General features: G+C 44.0%; 1 protein-coding gene across 8 annotated transcripts in view; it reads right to left on the bottom strand.

The window, feature by feature from the left end:
• The window catches only part of usp48 (ubiquitin specific peptidase 48), a 97740-nt gene that overhangs the window by 59333 nt on the left and 13311 nt on the right, over positions 1-25096 (bottom strand). For all 8 annotated transcript variants that reach the window (XM_061689198.1, XM_061689200.1, XM_061689199.1 and 5 more), the window contains 3 exons: positions 13073-13200; positions 12843-12967; positions 12587-12695 (listed from right to left, as the gene is read on the bottom strand). In XM_061689198.1, the coding sequence (XP_061545182.1) occupies positions 12587-12695; positions 12843-12967; positions 13073-13200 (362 nt within the window). The remainder of the gene's footprint in view (positions 1-12586; positions 12696-12842; positions 12968-13072; positions 13201-25096) is intronic.

The following is a 25096-nucleotide window of genomic DNA, read 5'->3' as shown; positions in this document are numbered from 1 at the left end:
CATAACTTAATATACTAACGTCTAGCGATGCACCGAAATTTCGGCGGCCCAGAATGGCTCAAAAATGCATGGTTTCGGACCAAAAGATTTTTCCGAAATAACATGTCACGTGCATAACATGTCACATGTTAAACACTGACAGCCTACGCAGGTGAGTGTGTACACCTCAGAGTTAAGAATAATTTACTATTAACAAGGAATGCCTTTCAGAGCATTGCTGAATATCCAGTTGAATTTAAAAAAAATTTTTTTTTTGGGTGGTTGCTGGCTCCTGCCTTGGGCCCTGTTGATGACTGGGGCTCCATGTTCTCCGGGGGTGATGGCGGCGGGTGTTTTTTTTTTTTTATCCCAGTGTATATCATGATACCAATGTCACTCATGCTGCTGTGAAATATGTTTGTCAACCGAATAAGATGATTGTGTTTTACCATTGACAATACAAAAATGTTACATCACGGACATTTACCTCAGACAACACGAAAATGTTACATCATGGACATTGTGTGTTCTTAGCCACCAAATAAGGTTAAAACACTCATTGCATAGATTAACCATGGTGTGTGAGATAATGCAAAATCTGGGAATTTATTTCTTATTTTAGATCCACTGGTTTTAGACGACAGATAATTCTCGAGTTAAATTCAATATCAGAGGTGTGGTCTGTCCTTCCCGCTTTGGCCTTTTGGGCCAACTCCCTTTTTTCTTGGTCCAAAAGACCAAAGTCTTTTGTTGTCTAAGTTGGAAAATGTATGTTTTTATATATACCAAATATTACTTCTATTAGTTTCTACAACTTTCACATGCTTCATTGTTCCCTGTTGTGACTACGAGCTGTTTTCCAGCCATGTTATGACTACTAGCTTTTTTCGATAAAGTTGAGTGCAGCTGGACAAAGATAATTGTTTTGCTTTACTTTTCTTCTCTGTCTCTCTCACTTCTGTATAACGGAGGTGATTTTTTTTTTTCTTGGACTTCAGTAAGGGGTAACAACTCATGACGACTTGTACATTTTCCTTTCTATGCAAAGACTTTTCTTTCTTTTTTGTGATAAAAACTCACAAAGACAAGATTGCTTCCGTACTTATTCTGTCAGAAAAACATTTTCCAAAGTAGTTGGTGTCAGAAGTGGGATTCTAGCATTGATCGCCGATCCAGGGGACCCCGGGAGTGTGCCATCTTTGTTGGGGGAAGATTACACATGGCATCATTGTGAACTTGCCATTCTGGTTCCCTTCTTTGTGCCGTTGAACCGTTGTGTATGCTTCGGGTTAAACAATGCCAAATCACATTCTGCACGTGTTACAACAGCGTGACTTAGTAGTAAAAGAGTGCGGGTACTAGACTGGCCTGACTGCAGTCCAGACCTGTCTCCCAATGTGTGGCACATTATGAAGCGTAAAATACGACAACGGAGACCCCAGACTCTTGAACAGCTGAAGCTGGACATCTAGCAAGAATGGGAAAGAATTCCACCTACAAAGCTTCAATAATTAGTGTCCTCAGTTCCCAAACAACCGGCATGATGGACGACTGGTTAGAGCGTCTTCCTCACAGTTCTGAGGACCGGGGTTCAATCCCCGGCCCCGCCTGTGTGGAGTTTGCATGTTCTCCCCGTGCCTACGTGGGTTTTCTCCGGGCAGTCCGGTTTCCTCCCACATCCCAAAAACATGCATGGTAGGTTAATTGAATTCTCTAAATTGGCCCTAGTGAGTGCGAAAGGTTGTTTGTTTATGTGTGCCCTGTGATTAGCTGGCAAGCAGTTCAGGGTGTACCCCACCTCCTGCCCGATGATAGCTGGGATAGGCTCCAGTACTCACGCGACCCTTGTGAGGATAAGCGACTCAGAAAATGGATGGATAGTTCCCAAACGTTTATTGAATGTTGTTAAAAGAAAAGGTGATGTAACACAGTGGTAAACATGACCCTGTCCCAGCTTTTTGGAACGTGTTGCAGCCATAAAATTCAGTTAATGATTATTTGCTAAAAACAATAAAGTTTATCAGTTTGAACATTAAATATCTTGTCTTTGTAGTATATTCAATTAAATATTGGTTGAACGTGATTTGCAAATCATTGTATTCTGTTTTTCTGTGTTTAACACAACATCCCAACTTCATTGGAATTAGGGTTGTAATAAACCTGACCTTGCCTAGAGCACCACCGAGTGCCTTTCTACTGGTTTAAGCTTCCTGTGTGGTTCTGACTCCCACGGTCACACCACTGTGAGTCGCCGTGCAACCTAGCGTCACGCATTACCTAGCAACCGACCCCCTCCCACTAGCCCCGGCTAGCTAGCATAGCCGCTAAGGTATTGCATCCACACACGACCGATTGCTTTTATTCATTTAAAAGCTTCCGTTTTCACTCGTTTTTCGAAACGCCGCCACTGCGATTGTGCTTTTAAAGCTTCATGCCTGGTATTTTTAACCAGTTTTAAGATTGAGAACTAGCAACTAACCGCGCTAACGAACGGAATGGTATTTTAAAGCAACAACGCCACCTTCCGTTTGCAAACTATCCCTACACCACGTAACTTGATCCAGCTCTTCAACACGTTAATATTAAACAATTACTTAACATATTCCCCCATGGGTGGAGTTAATTAATTGCTTGTTTATTTTTAATCAATGGGTTTTCATTTTTAAATTTGAGTTGATTTTTTTCTTCTATTAACCATCCATCCATCCATCCGTTTTCTGAGCCGCTTCTCCTCAGTAGGGTCGAGGGCGTGCTGGAGCCTATCCCAGCTGTCATCGGGCAGGAGGCGGGGTACACCCCGAACTGGTGGCCAGCCAATCGCAGGGCACATATAAAACAAACAACCATTCGCACTCACATGCTCACCTATGGGCAATTTAGAGTTGTCAATTAACCTACCATGCATATTTTTGGGATGTGGGAGGAGAAAACTCAAGCAGGCACGGGGAGAACATGCAAACTCCACACAGGCGGGGCCGGGGATTGAACCCCAGTCCTCAGAAATGTGATGCAGACGCTCTAACCAGTCATTCACTGTGCCGCCTCTTCTATCCATCCATCCATTTTCTGAGCCGCTTCTCCTCACTAGGGTCGCGGGCGTGCTGGAGCCTATCCCAGCTGTCATCGTGCAGGAGGCGGGGTACACCCTGAACTGGTTGCCAGCCAATCGCAGTGCACATAGAAACAACCATTCGCACTCACAGTCATGCCTCCGGGCAATTTAGAGTTTATGCATGTTTTTAATGCATGTTTTTGGGATGTGGGAGGAAACCGGAGTGCCCGGAGAAAACCCACGCAGGCACGGGGAGAACATGCAAACTCCATACAGGCGGGGCCGGGGATTGAACCCCAGTCCTCAGAAATGTGAGGCAGACGCTCTAACCAGTCATTCACTGCCTCTTCTATTAACCCCCCAATTAAAAAAAAATTTCTTCCCCTTTTCTCTCCTCTGCCAAAGCCACCATCATTGTGTCATAAAAGCAGTTAAGTTAAATACACGTACAATTAGGCATGTGAATTAATTAAGTTAAAATAAACTTCTTTGAATGAACTAAAGTTCCAAATTAATTTCACAAATTGAATTAACTTGCTCAGCGAGAGTCATCACAGTCAAATCGATTTGTTTACCTTTTTTCCCCCCTCTTCCGATTTGTTTCCCTCATCCTAACTCAATTTAATTTATCAAAGCTAAATAAATTACATTGTTGAACTAGAAGTTTCAAATTGACTTAATAAGCTGATTCAATTTACTCCAGCAAAGTGCCTTTCGCAATTGTTTGAAGTCAACGATTAAATTGCCAAATTGCCGGGTGCTTCAGCTGCCCCCTGCTCCAGTGTGTTCCACTAACGTGTATGTGTTCACTGTGATGGGTAAAATGCAGAGAACAAATTTCGTGTGCATGCATGCATGTTCATGATAATAAAAGGTGATTCTTCTTCTTCTTCTTCATGCATCATTTTTTAATTAGATCAAATAGATTTTGTGCGCAAAATTTGACGTCAACAATTTTGTTCTATTCGATCACTGCTTCTACGCACATTCTTGAACACATTTAAGGTTACGCGCTAAACCCTCGCAGCATAGTTTGTGAACGCTGTTTTATTGTTAACAATTAATTACCGATTTATCTTGTGCATCTATCCCAAATTAGACGCACCGCTTAAACGAGCTTAGAATACTAACATTCCAGTTGCGTACAACGTACAGCAACTGCACTCGCAGCGCAATTATGGCCGAACTTCCAGAAAGTCCCTGTCAATATGACAATCTTGATACATTAGAACAGTTCGTGAGCAATCTAACCAAAGACCTCGTTCCGGGTTAGTCTTGAAGTCCTTAAAAACATCGCACAACTCATGAGCGACGGCGAACACAAAACATTGAAAGATAAAAATCTCGCTCAAACGCTCGGTTGCATGGTGTTGAACTTAAGTGTCCCAATTAAAATGGAGCAACCTAGAGACACCCTGGTGAAGCGCAGGCTGGAAGGTGAACAGCACAACCAAGTCCAGTTAACTGTACGATTGACACAAACTATCACTCGTTTAAACTTGGCTGAAGCCCGCCTCCTCGATGTTGAAATACTTGATGATGCAGAGGCCCGGATTGCCGACCTCACTGCTGCAGGTGAGGCTGCGCAGTTGATGTCTAAAGACGGTGGCGAATCAACCTGTGACAACGTCAAATTAACACAGGCCCCTACCTCCGGCAAACTAAATCACTGAGATCAACAAAGACAGAAACATGCTGCTTCTGCAGAGATTGCTAAATTAAAAGCTAAATTAGTAGAATTAGCCGACTGACCATCTAATGACCAAATGCTTGAATTCCACCCATCCATCCATCCATCCATTTTCTACACTTATCCGAGGTCGGGTCGCGGGGCAGTAGCTTTAGCAGGGACGCCCAGACTTCCCTCTCCCCAGCCACTTCATCCATCTCTTCAGGGGTGATCCCGAGGCGTTCCCAGGCCAGCCGAAGGACGTAATCTCTCCAGCGTGTCCTGGGTTGTCCCCGGGGTCTCCTCCCGGTGGGACGTGCCTGGAACACCTCACCAGGGAGGCGTCCGGGAGGCATCCGAATCAGATGCCCCAGCCACCTCATCTGGCTCCTCTCGATGTGAAGCAGCAGCGGCTCTACTCTGAGATCCTCCCGGATGACCGAGCTTCTCACCCTCTATCTAAGGGAGAGCCCGGTCACCCTCTGGAGGAAACTCATTTCGGCCGCTTGAGGGTAGGAACGTAGATCGACCGGTAAATCGAGAGCTTCGCCTTTCGGCTTAGCTCCTTCTTTACCACAACGGATCGATACAAAGTCCACATCACTGCAGACGCTGCACCGATCCGCCTGTCGATCTCCCGTTCCATTCTTCCCTCACTCGTGAACAAGACCCCAAGATACTTGAACTCCTCCACTTGGGGCAGGATCTCATCCCCGACCCGGAGAGGGCACGCCACCCTTTTCCGACTGAGGACCATGGTCTCAGATTTGGAGGTGCTGATTCTCATCCCAGCCGCTTCACACTCAGCTGTAAACTGCTCCGGTGAGAGTTGGAGGTCACGGCTTGATGAAGCCAACAGAACCACATAATCTGCAAAAAGCAGAGATGCAATAGTGAGGGCACCAAACTGGACCCCCTCTGCGCCTCGGCTGCGCCTAGAAATTCGGTCCATAAAAGTTATGAACAGAATCGGTGACAAAGTGCAGCCTTGGCGGAGTCCAACCCTCACCGGAAACGAGTCCGATTTACTGCCGGATATGCGGACCAAAGTCTGACTCCGGTCGTACAGGGACCGAACAGCCCGTATCAGGGGGTTTGGTACCCCATACTCACGAAGCATCCTCCACAGGACCCCCCCGAGGGACACGGTCGAACATCTTCTCCAAGTCCACAAAACACATGTATATTGGTTGGGAGAACTCCCATGCACCCTCGAGGACCTGCCAAGGGTGTAGAGCTTGAATTACGGGCGCAATACCAGCGAGCAACCCTTCAGCTGCGTCAAGCGTCCGATAACACACAGCGGCTCACCGAACGCACCGAAACGCTCAAAGCAGATGGAACAGTCCTACGAGCTCAAGACCCGAATGGCGGTTCTTGGAGACGAAGCTGTCCCACCTCCAGCAAGATCACCACGACAAAGAGGATGAGTTAGCCCATGTCAGGCGTGAACTACAATTAGCTCGAAAACTGTCCGCCGACTCTTGATGATCCAGAGGCCGCACCCGGCTTGTCTGCAGCCTTCACAGTTAAACAAGGGAGACTCGAAACACCACAAGCTTATTACTGCCGGTTGCGTAAAGCGTACTTCGGAAGTTTAAATGAACCAAACACGGAAGAGGACAAAAATTTCAAAACACATTTAGTGGAAAACCTACATCCAAATACCAGCCACCAATTGGGTGTGGCAGCGTGCCTGTGCACACTGTCCAGTGCCCAACAGCGTGAACTAGCCACCAAAGGATTTGCGAAACTAAAGCACGATTCCTCTAAAGCACAGCACCTGGATGTCCTCTCCGTGGACCAAGCGCCGCAAATGGAATTAGAAGGAGCTACACGCGACACATGTATAAAGTTCCGGCGATGTTAAACCCGACAACCAAAAGAAATGTTCCCATCCGAACAACCAATCTCGGCCTCCGTACAACAGCGGTCCTTGTAAACAACAACGCCAATCAAGTAATAAATCGAAATCGTGGAATAACCGTAACTCTAATTTGCGGCAAAACTACAAGTCGAAACAGGGTACATGCAACGACCATCCTAAATCTGACTCGTCTAACCGAGACCCTAAAACAACTAGTGACTACCGCGAAAATGGCCCCCGAGCCAACAGGTCCCAAAGGGAACTTAGTGCCGTGGCAGAAAAACTGCTTGAGGTGCTGTCCAAAGACAAAAAGCGGGACCCACCATGATGACAAAGCCTGACTGTGTCCATAGAGGACGAAATAGTTCAACCGGGTAACCGCCGTTGCTCCCGGTTGATGACCTGCCAAGTCCCTCTGTGATCCTGGACGACCCCACGATGACTTCGCCTCGCCATACGCTTAGCAGACGACTTTGTGACGACCAATCCCTAGATCCCTATCGTGCAGACTTAATTGTCCGACTAGACCCAGTCGATGCCCCTGACTCCGCGACTGAATAGCGTTCTGCCATTCCGGCTGCTTTTGGGCGAACTAAATGCTAAAGGTACTTCCTGGAAGTTCTATTTGACCTTTAAACTTGAACATGAACTTATCCGCGAAGCTCTGATTGACCCCGTGGCAGACATCACTGTCACCACGCAGTGTTCAACCAGCATCTACCAGTTACAAGCCAGTGGCCATGACCTCCAGCTGCAACGCTGCGCACTAACTATCCCCGCGTTCCCAGTGAATAACACTGGCTATATATGGTGGTTCACCCTGTCTTCGTGTCCCGTATCGAGTCAGTACCTCTGCTCATTGGGCAAGACCTACTAAGTCGTTTTATGCCATTGATTGACTATATGCGGCGTGACATTTGGGCGCAAGTGCAACGAAACTTGCCATTGTCACCACAAACTAAAGAAACCGCCCAGTCACACCCTGAACCTCCTTGAAGCGCCGCCTCTACTACAACCGCAACCAGTTGACGATCTTACGAAAGGAGGTACTGCTACCGGGGATGCCGGAAATGTAAACCTGTGGTCACTCTTGTGACACTGGACCTTCCCTCAACCGTTTGAGTACACTCCACCCCCTAGTAAATAGCAAGGTTGCGCCTTACGAAACGCATGATGTGGAGTCTGTTCCTGAACAATTCACTGCCAATTCAGCTATCGCTCTGACCTTCCTTGTAACTTTTCTACTTAGCTGACCCGCTCCATCAGTGGCCGCTAAGTCATTTTGCTTCTTTCATGACGTTTACGCATTTATTGCTGCAACAGCAAAGGACGTGTGGGCTTTGTCTCTTCTCAGAGACCTCAGACTTTACTCACCCTTCTTCTTTGGCGTCCCAACCTGGCCTTGCAAAGTGCACCTCGGTGCCATTTTGCCCACCCTGCCCACCGTTTCGTCTATCAAACTAACACCTTGGACCCAACTCTTCTATTGCACCTGCAATATCCGCTTGTGATGGACGCTCCCTTCCGTGTTGGTTTCCAGCCTTTTTTCCTCTTCTGCGTTGTTCGTGATCTCAATTGTTTTTTTCTGTGGCTCGCCTTGACCGCCACTCTTTCAATTCTTCCTTCCTGCGCTAAACTTTGATTTCTCCTCGGTTTTGTGCCAGTTCATTTACATTATCATGGGCTTGTGTTATTGTGCCTCCGTGAAGCGCACTTCACAGCTGTACGTGACCCCATGCAGCCGAAGGGGGGTGGGGGGAGGCTGTGTCACACAATCATACCCCCACTATGCACCATGCACGGAACTAAGGATTGTCAACACAGTGAGACCGGACTGGTCAAGCAGGTCCAGCCTCAATGACATCATCCTCGCTACACCAAGGACTACACCAAGTCCGCCAACTCAGATCCCCAACCAAGGCACCGATGAAACCGAACGCGCTGCTCCGCTATAAACTGATAATACAGCAACCGAAATAAAACGCATCCGCAGCGCCCCCACCGTTGACGCTTGTAGCTTTGAGACTATTGAGACACAACTTCGGGAACTCCAGCCCGAGATTCCTACCACATGACAACACACGGCTAAAGAAGTAACCAATTACTGGTCGCAAAGCAACAGGCTAAGAGTAGCCATCATAGTTCTCGATGGTTACAGTGTAGCCCTAAACCAAAATAGGCAGACCGTGACCGAGCTGTTGTCTCTGTTCCTAAAAGTTTACGCTCACACACAGATTGCCAACGTTGATGAACGACAGGCTACGTGAAATTGCTCCCTCTCAAGACAACTTAGCAATAGATAGAATTCTCCCACATTTGGGACCCCTCGGCTTAATCGAAATTATTTGGTCTACGGCCCTGACAGGCCCCACTAATCTGACACTTCTCGGGTTTTTCCTTGCAAGCTCCACAGGTCTCCATGTCAATCCTGAGTTCCGAGAAATAGCCTTTCTTGACACTCGCCCAATCAGCGACGCCCTCAAAGATGCCATTTTAAGGACGTCGCCCTTTACCACTTGCCAGCCGACAGCGAAATCGAGATTTCTAACTTCGGACAATACAAATTCAAAGTTGATCCTGAGACGCTTATGCAAATTCAATTTGAAGGAACTCAGGCGATTGACATCAGCCATATAAACAACACTCTACGCGGCATTAGCACAGACGCTAAAACACCAGAGGCCCAGTTCATGCACTTCTGGTCCGCGGCAGATAACATCTTAATAGCCTTGGTCAGCCTCAGTTATTGCATGACTTTCGGCATCGCCGTGCTTTTACAAACATGATATATGTATATGTATGTATGTATGTATGTGTGTGTGTATATATATATATATATATATATATATATATATATATATATATATATATATATATATATATATATATATATATCCCGCCTGCCTAGTTTTTGTTCTGCGCCACGTGAGTACAACTTGCTGATTACCAAGTACAAATTAGTGCATAATTGGTCTTAAACGAACGGTCACAGAAATACCCAGCTCTCGCACCGCACACACCACATCCCCATTCCATACTTACTCACGAGTTCAGCCTTCTTTATGAATGTTTATCTGTAACTAACTAAAATTCCACCTCCAGTTGTGTACTTTGTGTGTTTGAGTGAAACAGTAAAACCGCTGTAATTGAGAACTATTTTTTTTATCCATGTAGCGTGCCTTCTAAAGTACCGAGATAGAGGTTTTTCGTCACTTTTCCTAGAATTTACCAATATAAAAAGAGACTTTGTGCCTTACACGAGACAAATATAATTGGATTATAACCTTTTGAAGTTCGTTGGAACGTAGGCGTCTAAATCCCGACTTTCCTTTTCCCAAATTACTTGAGCTTTTATCCAAACCCAATATAAGCTACACAATGAATTATGGTAACTCCGTGGCTGTTCCGTCATCATGCAAGCAGCTAGTCCAAACTAGAGCGTCCGTCCCCCCACCCCTCACCGCGGATTGCGTAGACATCGTGGCTCATACTAATTCCTTTCTTTCCGAGTCTATAAAAACATGGGTGTCTTATTAGGACCTCACGGCGTCATTTGCTAAAAACGGATTAATAGTGGCCGAATGTGATGCGACATGACACACAGCAATGCTTATTTGAGCAATTCACCGTTTAAACGTACCCTCACAATATCCATTTATCCATTTTCTGTGCTGCTTATCCTCACTGGGGCGTGCTGGAGCCTATGCCAGCTATCTTAGGGCGAGAGGCGGGGTACACCCTGAACTGGTCGCCAGCCAATTGCAGGGCACATATAAAAGCGTGTCTCTTCGTAAGCGTGTCTCTTCGTAGGTGACATTTTCGGGGGTCCTTCGCCAAACCGATGTTGTTTTGCACAATGCACACCCCGGAAATGCTCCCAGTCAGTCAAGCGGTAAAAAACATTAAATAAATAAAAAATAAATAAAATACCCCGGCGCTATATACCTACTGGGGGCGTGGCTTTAGCATCCTACTTCACGCACCCTTCCCCTGTCCTCAGCCACGTCCGCTTTTACTCTGTGTAAGCAGCGTGTCGGCAGGAAATGCTTCAAAAAAAAAAAAATAAGGCAAGCGGAGCGGTCATCACACAACAACATTTATAGATTCTGGAACTCGGTGCACACATAAGGCGCGCCGCATTGTAAGGCGCGTCCATTTTGGAGAAAATGTAAGACTTTTAAGTGCGCCTTATGGTCGTGAAAATACGGTGAATGATTTTAGCAAATGGCTGCAATATAACAAAGAGTGAAAAATTCAAGGGGGTCTGAATACTTTCCATACCCACTGTATATATAACAAGGTAGTCTTCTCCCGATCACCGACAAAATAGAAAGTGCTTCACGGAGATTGTTTATGTTAGCATTGGCAACTAGTAGCAAGCATTGTAACGTGAGCGATCACGCATATAATTTTACAGTAGGGCAACCGTCGCTGTCTGGGCTACCAGTTCTGGATGGTCGTGTTTGGTCGATGTGGAATTCTCAAGAATAAGTCTCTTCTTTATTCACTATATTTAAAGATTACACCGTATCCATTTAAACATGAGGTCACAGTTCTTTATCTCCTAAACTTCCCGATTTCTCGCAGACTGAGCATGTTTAAGTGCATTGCTGCCACCCAAGGGTTTAATGATGAACACCTACAGTATAACAGAGCCAAACTGCCGTGGTGCTACAGGTTGTGTGATTGGATATACAGTTCCATGTCCCAATATTGTTTATTAACGATTATGCTAATAGAGTAATGATTAGATGGTGGAACTGAACATTATGCATAACTATTTTAACCTATTACATAATTTGCTGTAATAACCCTCCCGCTGGAATGATCGTGAAATAATTTTTAAAATATGGAAATTTAGACAAATTGTTCCAGAAGTCTATTTCTATAGGTTAGCAGCTCTCTTCGTAATTTCTTTTGGTGTTTTGGCTTTGTTTTTTTGGCCTTGGGGTTCCCATTTTTGGTTTCGGTCAAGAATTTAAATTTCGGTGCAACTCTACTCTTTGTTTTTTGTTTGTTTTTTGGTCCTGTTCGGCTGTTAGGTCAAGCAGAATGGAGGATCTGTAACCCTTTTATGCCGGAACAGTTTTACTGTGTCACAGTGGAGTTTTTAAGCTCCCATTGTGGTTTCTTAGTATTATAATGGTTATTTTTTTGAGAATCAGAGTCGATCAGTGGAACAGAACAAAGTTTTGAGAGGGGAGTGAGAAAAGAAGACAAAAGACAAAGCACTAATTGTAAACAAGATGAGAAACGTAAATCATTATATATCTCGAACAATGAAACATTAGATATGAGTGTTGTATGGGGCAATTTTGCTAGACCCTGTGAGGGAAGGACAGGACAAGGACAGGAGAGGAAGCATGCAGGACAAGGGTCGTGAACCCGGCTGTACAACTGAAGTGTGGTGGGAGTGGCTATGTAAATTACTAGTCTGTAGGACGAGAGTGTCAGTGTGGGGATACCGAAGCAATTCACATATTCATGAGTTATTTGTCGCAATAAGTCAGTGGCCCCACACTCAGCGAAAAAGGCCCAGGGGCGTGTGCCTCCGGGCACATGCAAGTGTATTGACACCGTTTCGCATGCATAATGACTGACAGAAGAGTCCTGTAATTGCTGTGCCTGCATCGCGGTGGCTGAGGACCCCACCCAATCAATCGAGAGGCGGGATCGGCCCAGGAGTCCACCCGAGAGCAGCCCGGCGGACGGGGCATGTCCTACACCGAAGCGCACTTGGGTTCTGCAGCAGGATAGCGATCCAAAGCACACTTGCAAGTTAACTTCTAAATATCTTAAAAATGGTTTTGGAGTGGAAAGTCCAGTACAGTGACTTCATGGAATAGCATATGATTTCAAAACCCCAGTCTGGCCACAGTTAAATTGCATTTTGACGGGGTAACTGTGATGTCCTTTACTAAGATTTATGAGAATGTTACTACGAAGACTGATCATCACTAATAAGCACTTGTATTTCCACCCATTCCATTGTGTTAATATTACGCTGACCTTAACCTACCTTCAGGAACTCTGTAACACACTCTGTGAGGTTCTTGTGGCCCTGAATGTTCAATTCGAGTTCGTAGAATCTGGAGGGCAGTGCAGACGATCGCCCACATTCGTTACAGCTGGAAAACAACAGTCAGGGCTAAATAATAAAATATTTCTTTGTTAATGTTAATAACAGCATATTTAAAAGTCCTAGAAAAGGCGCAGCATGCTAAGGTGATGCTTCTTTAAGAGTATAGTGACTTTTGAGCAGTCGGTTTGCTTACACAGTTACATAGGAGAACTGTCCACAGAATTGCTGCTGAATGACATTTTGCAGGGTTGGGTTCTTCTGCTTGGACAATGTATCCTCCAACAAGGATAAGAAGAGCTTTGAAAACTCTTGGGCATCCTGAGGAAGACAAGAATGACTTTAGTGCTTTGAGGAGTCTCCACAGGGGTAACATACTGTTCAAGTGATAGTAAAGGAAATTGGCTGGCAGTTTCAGTATCTTACTTGCTGCTGCCCAGTGTCTAGGCCAAGAGCTTTAACCAGCCCTGAAGGATCAATGTATTTTCTGTTGCTGTTCTGTAGTAGTGCAAATAAATATTGCAGATGCTCACAAATGGACTGAGGTTCATAATCTGAAACAGACCAAGCATTTGTCAGCGTAGCTCGTGTATCCATGATATTTGCCAAGAAACAAAAGAACATGCAGATTGTCAGCAATACAAGTGTCATGATGGTAATAATTGTACCCTGAAATTCAATTTTCAGTGCAGCACCTTTTTCCCCCAAAATGAGGTAGCACAAATTTGGACGCACGTGTGACTTAATTTTCAACGGTGCACCTAAAAATAAAAATTAGGGACCACACTGCTGCACCCAGCTGTTTGAGAGGAAAAAGTCTTTGCGTAGTGATGTGCCAGTTTTGAATTAAACTGTTCTTATATCTGGTTCTTTGAAGTAAACGACAGGATCAAGAGATGATCTTTCTTTTTTCCTCCCATACTCTGGGCACTGCAGAGGGGAGAGCAGCACACATGCTGCAGGCATGCATGGAGCACACATTGGTCATTGCACTGGGTAGAGGGGGTGGGGGTGGCAATTATACACAATTACACAGTGCACACAAAGAGTTGAAGAGTACAAGGATAGATATGAATTCTCCCCTGGACACCCCTCACATTACAGTGGGTACAGAAAGTATTCAGACCCACTTAAAATTTTCACTCTGTTATATTGCAGCCATTTGCTAAAATCGTTTCAGTTCATGTTTTCGCCTCACACAGCACCCCATACTGACAGAAAAGATGGAATTGTTGAAATTTTTGCAGATTAAAAGAGAAAAACTGAAAAATCACACAGCCGTTAAGTATTCAGACCCTTTGCTCAGTATTTCGGAGACGCACCCTTTTGAGCCAATACAGCCATGAGTCTTTATGGGAATGATGCAACAGTTTTTTCACACCTGGATTTGGGGATCCTCTGCCATTCCTCCTTGCAAATCCTCTCCAGTTCTGTCAGGTTGGATGGTGAACGTTGGTGGACAGCCATTTTCAGGTCTCTCCAGAGATGCTCAATTGGGTTTACGTCAGGGTTCTGCCTGGGCCATTCAAGAACAGTCACGGAGTTGTTTGGAGCAGCTCAGTTATTTTAGCTGTGTGCTTTGGGTCGTCTTGTTGGAAGGTGAACATTCGGCCCAGTCTGAGGTCCTGAGTACTCTGTAGAACGTTTTTGTCCAAGATATCCCTGTACTTGGCCGCATTCATCTTTCCTTCGATTGTAACCAGATGTCATGTCCCTGCAGCTGAAAAACACCCCCACAGCATGATGCTGCCACCACCATGCATCATTCTTGGGACTTTATTGGACAGGTGATGGGCAGTGCTTGGTTTTCGCCACACATACCGCTTAGAATTAAGGCCAGAAAGTTCTATCTTGGTCTCATCAGACCAAAGAATCGTATTGCTCACCATCTTGGAGTCTATCAGGTTTTTGTTTTCTTCCGCAAACTCCATGGCGGGCTTTCATATGTCTTGCACTGAGGAGTGGCTTCCGTCGGGCCACTCTGCCATAAAGCCCCGACTGGTGGAGGGCTGCAGTGATGGTTGACTTTCTCGAACTTTCTCCCATCTCCTGACTGCATCTCTGGAGCTCAGCCACAGTGATATTTAGTTTCTTCTTTACCTCTCTCACCAAGGCTCTTTTCCCCCCGATTGCTCAGTTTGGCAGGACGGACAGCTCTAGGAAGGGTGGTGGTCATCCCAAACGTCTTCAATTTAAGGATTATGGAGGCCACTGTGCTCTTAGCAACCTTAAGTGCAGCAGAAGTTTTTTTGTAACCTTAGCCAGATCCTTGCCACAATTCTGTTTCTTAGCTCTTCAGGCAGTTCCTTTGACCTCATGATTCTCATTTGCTCTGACATGCACTGTAAGGTCTTACATATAGACAGGTGTGTGGCCTGTCCAATCAGTATAATCAAACACAGCTGGACTCCGATGAAGGTGTAGAACCATCTCAAGGATGATTAGAAGAAATGGTCAGCACCCGAGTTAAATAGGAGTGTCACAGCAAAGGGTCTGAATACTTATGGCTATGTGATATTTCAGTTTTTCTTTTTTAATAAATCTGCAAAAATTTCAAAAATTAGGTTTTTTTCTGTCAATATGTGGTGCTGTGTGTACATTAATAAAGAAAAAAAATAAAAATGATTTTACCCACTGTATATACAGTGCCACCAGAGTATTCACACCCCTTCAAGCGTTCCACATTTTGCTATGTTACAGGCTTATACTAAAACTGAAAAAAAATCTCCATACAATATCCCATAATGACAAAGTACAAACATTTTCAGACATCTGTGTACATTTATAAAAAAATTAAACATTCAAACATAATAGGCACATAAGGAATCACACCCTTTCCTATGACACTCAAACTTATGCTCAGGTTCGTCTGATTTTGACTGATCATCCTCGAGATGCTTCTACAACTTGGAGTCCACCTGCGGTAAATTCAGTTGATTGAACATCATTTGGAATGGCACACACCTGTCTATATAAGGTCTCAGAGTTGGCAGTGCATGTCAGAGCAGAAACTTAGCACTAAAGTCTAAGGAAGTGTCTGCAGACCTCCGAGACCGGACTGTGTCAAGGCACAAATCTGGGGAAGGATACGAAAGAATTTCAGCAGCATGTAGTTTTAGCTTAATGGTAAGCTTTTTTCCCCATTGGCTCTTACGTTGGTTTGAAGACTAAAATAAACGCTAAAAGCCATCAGTGCAAAAGTGCAACCAACCGTTTATCTTGTTAGCTGTCTCAAAGTTGGCAAAGACGTATTTTATTGTTTCACTCACCCAACAGACTGGGAGTTGACTTCACTGAAGCTCTGCGCAGTGTCGGCTGAGGCTCCGAGCGCATCATACACGACACATCGTGAAAGCCTCCTTTGCACAATACAATCTTATTCCACGCGTTGCACTGAGGCGACTGGTCATTAATTTTAACAAAGTTAAGACACACTTTTGGCCGCCGCCGTTGGGCACAAGCACGTCTTCGTGCGCGTTCTTCTTCATTGATTTTTGCCACTTCTTATTCGGGATTGGCGGACTCGGCATCGAAACTGGGAACGGAAATATTTAAATTTGAACGATACCGGGCGGGAGAACCAGAATGTAAGTCCCGGCTCCAATAAGTTCTCGTTTCTCGATGCCGAACCATATTTTTTATTTTCAACCCCTCAAACTTTTCAGCAGCTTCAGACCTATCCATAGATATAAAGTTTGTATTTAAAAACTAATAAAAAGAGTAAGTTTTACGCTCTTTTTGGACAATAAAAGATAGTGTTATGAACATATCACTAAATAGGCCACATTCTCAAAAATAATAATTTCAAAGTGAAATATTAGAGGTGATTAGAACCCTGAATAAGTCAATACTGTAAATTATAACATTGATTTTGATCCAATAAAATAATTCAATTTAAATTCATTCATTCATTGATGAATTTATTTGATAAAATAAAATAATCAGGGTACTCAAGAAGAGATACCCGACCTTCTGCACAAATGGTAAATGGACTGCACTTATATAGCGCTTTATACACATGCAAGCGGAGCTCCCAACCTATAAAAATTCACTTCCACGCTTTGAATAAGCGTCCACCCATTAAAAATCTTATCTGCAAATCTGACTGATATCTGCGGAGTCTTTTCCAGAATAAGGCAGACCCCTATGGAGATCAGACATTTTTCATCTCTGTAATTACAAGGGACATAAAGCTGGTTAAAGAAATATGGCACAAAAAAGTAGAACTACAAACTTAGTGAGGATAAAATTTGAATCTATCAAACCATTGTCTCCAGTTATCCCTGCGAGACTAGCTCTTTTTAATATCAGGTCACTGGGTAATAAATGTTGATTAATGACATCATTAGAACGTATGATCTAGACTTTTTGCTACTAAATGAAACGTGCTTAGCAGAAAGTAGCTGTAATACCATTTTAAATGAGGCAACACCAGCAAATTTTAATTTTATGAACAAGTGTCAGTGTAAATAAATTATACTGGGTGATTTTAGCTCTTTTGAAAATCTCTGTTATTTAGTTAAAGGTGATCCAAAGGTTATTGTCTTAATTTATAGCTCTCCAAGACACAATTGAAAATTTATGGAGGATTTTTCAGAACTGCTGTCAGTTATTTGTACGGACTACAACTATTTTGTCATAACTGGAGACTTTAACATTCATGTTGACAATAACATGGAAAAAACAAAATCTAAAGAACTCTCTGCCATACTGGACACATTTGACCTCTCTCAACATATTAAGAGTCCAACCCACACTCAAGGTCACATCTCTAAGGATGTTGAAATTCTATCAGTTGACATTAAGGATAAGGCTATTTCTGACCATTTTTGTGTATTCTTTGAATTACAGATTCTTCCAAAAGTTCAGACAACCTCTATGTCTATTAAGAAAAGATACATAAATGAGAGTACAGCCACTTAGTTTATTGAGACCACAGCTGTGCCACAAACTGTGAATGCTGAGACAGTTGATAAACCTTTGGATAATTTCACCTGTAAAATCTCAAATGTCATGAATGCTGTTGTTCCTATTAAAACTAAGACAATCTTGATGCGACTTAGAACACAGTGGAGGAGCACAGTGATGGTAAAGACCTCTAAATCAAAGTGTAGGAAAGCAGAACGAAAGTGAATTAAAAATAAACTCCAAATTGACAATGACCTCTACAGGCAAAGTCTTTGTAATTTTAACCAAGAGTTTGTCACGGTTAGACAGCAACACTTTACTGAAATCATCAGAAAAACCTTCAACAATACTCGCACTCTGTATGCTGTGGTTGACAAGCTCACAACCCCCCCGAATCAGATAGCTCCAAAACTCCTCACAGAAAATAAATGCAGTGAATTTGCTTATTTTAGTGAAGGAATAGATTCTACTGTAATACATTTTAATTAAAAAAATAAGAAAAATAGAATCAGTCTATACACTCTTCAGAAAAGTAAACCGGAGGGAGGCCTAAATGCTCCCAACTTTAAAGACTATTATTTAGCGAACCAATTACAATACCTCATCAAATGGTTGCACCACAATGAGGAGTGTGATTCTTGGCTAGAATTGGAACAAATAGACTGCAACAACATCAAACTCCCAATACTCCCATTTATTTCTACTAGTCTTAAATGCCATAAATGCTTCAAGAATCTAATAATCGCATCCACCTTAACGGCTTGGTGGCAAAGTTTAGAATCTACAGGATCTCAATTAGCTCGCAGTATGCTCTCCCCAATCTGGCATCATCCAGATTTCGAAATGAATGATATACCCCTTAATTTTAGTACATGGGAACAACATGGAAATAACCACCTTCAACAACTATTTAACAATAATGTTTTAGCACACGTGATGAACTGAATTCCGAATAACAGGCTGAAACTTTCTTCAATACAATGAATTAAAAGCAGCAATAAAAAAAAAAAGAACACTCCAGAGCACCCTCGAACTGCCAGAGTTTGTCAAGCAAATAGCTTCTCCGGCAATGTAAAATAAATCTCTCTAAAGTTTATAAATTGATTTCATGTACTAGATCAATGCATTTACCAATCACGAAATGGGAAGAAGAAATGTCTGCTGACCGTAGTGACTGGATACAGATTTGTACCAATACGTTTAGAATGACAAAAAACACAAATCTACAGCTTATACAATATAAAGTGCTCCATAGAACACACTTTACTCAGTACGCAATGCATAAAATGGGCTTCTCTCCATCTAATATATGCGTGCAATGCACCAAAAATACCCCAGACACCTATTTTCATGCTATATGGGAATGTACACCAATTCAATGCTTTTAGTCTTCAGTTATACAAAAACTCTGGTATATTTTGAACTGCAGGATTCCACTTTCCCCAAGATTGTGTATACTTGGCGACTTAAGCAGAATCGACCTCCCTTATAAATATTCACAATCATTGCTTGTTGCGTTAGCTACCGCTAAGAAAACAATTCTATTAAACTGGAAAAACAAACAAGCTATTAACATTAATCAGTGGCTAAATCTCATCGTCGAATATATTGCGTTAGAAAAAATATCAGCAAAACGAAAAAATCAATTACATATATACGTAGATAGCTAGTCACCTTTCCTCAACATGCTAAATCTATACTCTTGATTCCTTTGCCTGAGTAGGGAGCCATTTGACAATAGCAAGACTATTTTCATAAGTGTGAAAGTAAACAATGGAATTCTCTATTCTTTGTTGTCAAGGTTGTTGTTTTATTATTATTATATTTATTTATTTTTATTTTCACACAATTTAGATCGGTATGCATGGTGAGAAGACACATCAATGGAGTGGGGATCTTGTCTTGTCCCTGTGTTTGCTGTCCCGGTGTCTGTGGGGGCGGGACTGTTTTCACTCCTTCCTGATCTCGGGGGTGGGGGGAACCACTGGGGCGACCTCCGGTGCCAGCTGGCGCCCGCTTGGGTCCCCCGCTGCTGGTGGGAGGGCCCCCCTGTCGCTCCTCGGGCCTGCTTCGTCCTCTTCTCTCCAGGTTGGCTGGGGGGGTGGCATTGGGTCCCTGCGGCCCCGACTGGGTGGCCAGTTGTCGGGGCGCCTTGGTGGGGCCGGTGGACTGCCCTGGGTCCCTCGGTGTAGGATGTGTCCCACCCACTCGGTTGCTCTCGGGTGGACCCCTGGGCCCGATCCCGCCCCTCGATTGATTGGGTGGGGTCCTCAGCCTCCACGGTGCGGGTACAGCAATTACAGGACACTTCTGTCAGTCTTTGTGCATGTAAAACGGTGTTAATTCACTTGCATGCGTCCGCAGGCACACACCCCTGGGATTCTTTCAGTGGGTATGGGGCCAAGTAATGCATGAATATGCAAATCGCTTGTGTATCCCCTCACTGATACTCTCGTTCTGTAGACTTTTATAATTTACATAGTTAACCCCGCCACACTTCAGTTGTACAGCTGGGTTCACAACCCTTGTCCTGCATGTTTCTTCTCCTGTCCTTCCCTCACAGGGTGTAGCACTACAGCCCCATGCAACACTCATATTTAATGTTTCATTGTTGTAGATAATGTAGTGACTTACTTCTCTCATCCTGTTTACAATTCGTGCTTTGTCTTTGTTTCTCTCTCCCCTCTAGAAACTTTGTTCTGTTACTTTCAACTTATCCGCTACCATGGTGGAGATGATCAGTGACCTGCGCCTCCGTGGCTTGGCACCTGGGGGGGCATAACAAAATAGCATGCACCAAGCAGCTGTTTGGGGTGGACGCCCTGGTAATGTCAGACGCTGAATTTTTTTCCCCAATATCCAGAACAATCAGTGTTGCAGCTGTAGTGACTGACCCAGTTGCCAATACCTCCCCCACAACTCGATAAGCTGCATTCTTCCAACCCGCCCTGCTGTGAGACCGCCTGGCGTATGTCAAGTGGACGCTAAATTAATTAGCAGGCCTCCTCGAAATCTTGGTTTACAGCCATCAGAGTCCTTTTCTTTGTTTGAACTGACAGCAGCCAAAAGGTTGGGGATCCTCGCTCCGAGAAGACCACGCTGGGACAGATCAACAACGGAACGCAAATACAGCAATGAACTATTTGCTTAATATTCAAACATTCACGCCACCCACTGGATTTTGAGACTACTGCAACCCGTGGACTTCCATTCAGGGTTGTTTTTAACTGAAGCTAAAATGTTCGTTCTGATATTTCACAAACTCTGCAGAAATATTCAAAATGTATGCCTTGATGTCTGTGTCAGTGTGTCAACTTTACAGGTGCAGCTGAGAGACTTTGAGAACTGTTTGTCTTGATTTGAAATCCGAACAACATGTGATTGAACCATAAGCAGTTGATTTGCCAAGACTAATGTTTAAACAATCAGTCTATATGCTTGATCTATGAGGAAGAGTACAAAGTTGGGAGTAGTTTATATTAAGATATGATTTTTATACAATTCTAATGGCAAAATTGCGGACTGAAATTCAAGTCGATGGGTGTGGTCTTATCCAACCTTAGACACCCCCCCTGGGTATTTAACCCTTGAATCTCGCCTCTCTGCTCTCTTTCCTGTCTGGTTCTGGGTGACCACAGCACGGCCGCCCCTCACCCCTTTCTTTTTCCGTTGTCCTCCGGCCACCACGTGCGCGTTCGCCCACCACAGCCAAGCCAGCGGCGTTTCGATCGACAAAACCGGCCATGCGGTTTCATTCGGGTTTTTTTTTCTAGCCGTGATCGGTTGGCAGAGCCTCAGCAAGCAACTACCTGCATCCCGTACCGGTCCCGCACACAGCTGGGAGCAATAGCTGGGCTCGCCACAAGGTCAATCGGCAGGAAATTTACGATATTTTTTTTTTTCTTCCGTCTCTTTTGTTTTTATTTTATTTTCCTCCAAATTTTTCTTCAACTTAACCTTCTTCGTTTTCCTCCTGAGATGTTCGGAGAAAGACCATCTCCACTGACCGACTGATCTACGGTCGTGAGTACAGCACAGCAAGTGCTGCTAGAATGTACAATATTAGTGCCTAATAATTTTAGGGAATTTACAAACTTCACACAAACTCCCAACTTTGCGCTCTCTTTCTCTCTCGTTCCGACTGAACGCATTAAACACGCACGTTTTCAACTTTAGCCCAACAATACAACGGTGTTCTCGCGCCCTTTTTGTGTGCCTATTTTTCTCTCTTTCACCATTTTTAGTGTTATTTTCTTTCTGTAGTTAGTCCCATTTGTGTGTTTCCCTATAGATCCCTTGTTGATGTCATTAAATATTCTACAAAATTCCACTTCCTGTTGCGTTTTGAGTTTAATAAGGAAACCTCTTTCATCTAGGACTCGTATTTCATAAACTGTACCAAACTTTAGATTATGAGACTGATAAAAGGTTTTTTATCGCTTTCCCTAGTTTTTATACATATAAAAAGTGACGTGGTGCCCTCTACGAGACAAAATAGTTTGATTGATAACGTTAAGCGTGAAATCACACTAAACCGTGAGCAGCTTCGACGAATTTATTTCTTAAATAAATTACGTTTTATCCAAACACCAATATTCGCTACACGGCCTTAACAAGTCAACGTTCAGTGATTTCTGTAACATAATACGGATGTTGCGTAACATTTGACAGCACTGTGCAAGCATATGAGACTGTCCAGCCATCAGTGCAAAGGTAAGAAAAAAGACAACTGAACCTTACATTAATGAAGGTTCGAGTGTTTTCTCCTGTAGCTGTCGCTGCCGATGCTGGAGACTGTCCAATAAACATAAATAAAAACACAGCATTTTTAAAAATATTTTTGTGGCGGCACGGTGACAGACTTGTAAGCACATCTGCCTCACAGTTCTGAGGACCCGGGTTCAAATCCGGCCTCGCCTGTGTGGAGTTTGCATGCTCTCCCCGTGCCTGTGTGGGTTTTCTCCGGGTACTCCGGTTTCCTCCCACATCCCAAAAACTTGCATAGTAGGTTAACTGATCACTCTAAATTGCGCGTAAGTGTGAATCTGAGTGTGAATGGTTGTTTGTTTATTTGTGCCCTACAACTGGCGTGTAACCAGTTTAGGGTGTACGCCGCCTCTCGCTCGAAGATAGCTGGGATAGGCTCCAGCACACCCGCAATCCTAGTGAGGATAAGCGGCATGGAAAATGAATGAATTCTTTGTGTGCATGATTTTACTTATGGTAGGTTAATTTAAGACTAAATTGCCCGTAGGTGTGAATGTGAGTGCGAATTGCTGTTTGTCTGTGTGCCCTGCGATTTGCTGGGGACCAGTTCAGGGTGTACCCTGCCTCTCACCCAGAATCTGCTGGGATGTGCTCCAGCACACTTGAGACCTAGTGAGGATAAGCGGCAGGGGCAGGGTGGTAATTGGGAATATCGGAACAGCTCCTGAACGGCCAGTCCATTTCAGGCTGACCTGGCCAAGCGTCTTTTTCTTTTTTTGGAAATAGAATAATTCCTATATAATTTCCAATACACTCAGACATCTTTTAAAAAAACATAATTACAGATTACGATTCAACAAATACAAGACGATTTAGAGCAGGGGTGTCAAACTAATTTTTGTCGCGGGCCACACTGCAGTTATGGTTTCTCTGAAAGGGCCGTTAAATTTGTGTCCATTGGAAGGCCGCTATGACTGTGAACCCATATAAATTAAAGATTACCTCATATAATTAAATACAGGATACAAAACACAATAAATAACCAGTTTTGAATTCCGAAGCCTATAAAAACGTTCTTCAACTGTTACATTTACTTTCAAAGTGGGATTGGTAACAAAAAAAATGCTTGCAAATATCTCAATGTTATTACACCAAAACACAATTAGTAATTTTTATTTGCTTTCACAGGCCAGATAAAATTATGTGGCGGGCCGGATCTGGCCCCCGGGCCACCAGTTTGACACCTGTGACTTATAGGGTAGCCTTAAGTCAAGAAAGTCGTGCACGAGCACATTGGTTGCGTGCACCATGCACGCCAAGCCAAGTGTCCCGGCCACCGGCCGTAGTACGGGTATAGGTGATAGCCTGCAAGCTGCAGCCTGTGATTATTATTCATGACTTTGTCTGACCCTTGCTGCTGTGCTGTGCGCCGTGCGACCAACAATTGTTGTTAAGCAGCAGACAAGCCCTAAGTGGGTCATCTCCGCGCCCCTACCCCCACATCAGACGTAAACCAAAATGTGCAAAACTGACAGATTATTTCAATGAAGGAAGGATCCAGCAGCACGACAACAGGTGAGCGGGATTACTCTGATATAAGAAAGCGTAAACACTCCAACAGGGTGTGCGTGGGTGCGTGCGGGTGTGATTTATGGCATTTTCTTACCTGCCTTTGTGTATTAAGAACATACAGTAACTTATGATTATTATTGTTATTATTAGCAGCATCAGGGTGAAGTTCACGAGCAGAGGGGTTATTGAGGGACTGGGTGACCCCATGGTGGCAGTGAAGAGATGGTGCTGGTCTTGGTGAATGAGGAGAAGGAGGTAGATGTGGTGGTCTTATTGGGGAAGAAGGAAGAGAATTGAAAAGGAAGCAACTATAACCAGACCGGTAGAGATGCCATGTGTAAGGCTGCCGGACTGGGTAGGCAATTGTATTATGCATAGTGTCTACAGCAAAAATGATGAGACCTAAAATCACGGTCACCACTCATTGGCTAGTTAGTATTCGGGGCGTCGTTGCAAGGTAGGAGGAACAAAAAAAATTTGGTCTTCGGTTAGCGCACCGGGGCCTCTCCATCTACAGTGGGTAAAGAAAGTATTCAGACACCCTTAGATTTTTCACTCTTTTTTATATTGCAGCCATTTGCTAAAACCCTTTAAGTTCATTTTTCCCCACATTAATGTACACAGAGCACCCCATATTGACAGAAAAAAATCGGAATTGCTAAGATTTTTGCAGATTTATTAAAAAAGAAAAACTGAAATATCACACATCCATAAGTATTCAGAGCCTTTCCTCAGTATTTACTAGAAGCACCATTTTGAGCTACTATAGCCATGAGTCTTTTTGGGAATGAAGCAACAGGTTTTTGGGGATCATCTGCCATTCCTCCTTGCAGATCCTCTCCAGTTCTGTCAAGTTGGATGATGAACGTTGGTGGGCAGCCATTTTCCGGTCTTTCCAGAGATGCTCAATTGGGTTTAAGTCGGGGCTCTGGCTGGGCCATTCAAAAACAGTCACGGAGTTGTTCTGAACCCACTCCTTGGGTATTTTAGCTGTGTGCTTAGGGTCATTGTCTTTTTTGAAGGTGAACCTTCGCCCCAGTCTGAGGTTCTGAGCACTCTGGAGAAGGTTTTCGTCCAGGATATCCTTGTACTTGGCCGCATTCATCTTGTCTCTGATTGCAACCAGTCTCCCTGTCCCTGCAGCTGAAAAACACACCCAGAGCATGATGTTGCCACCACCGTGCTTCACTGTTGGGACTGTATTGGAGAGGTGATGACCAGTGCCTGGTTTTCTCCACACATGCCACTTAGAATTAAGGCCAA

This window comes from Phycodurus eques, chromosome 10 (genome assembly GCF_024500275.1).
Source record: "Phycodurus eques isolate BA_2022a chromosome 10, UOR_Pequ_1.1, whole genome shotgun sequence".
NCBI lineage: Eukaryota > Metazoa > Chordata > Actinopteri > Syngnathiformes > Syngnathidae > Phycodurus > Phycodurus eques.
Note: the sequence above shows the minus strand (reverse complement) of the source record. Positions and strands in the feature narration are given on the sequence as shown.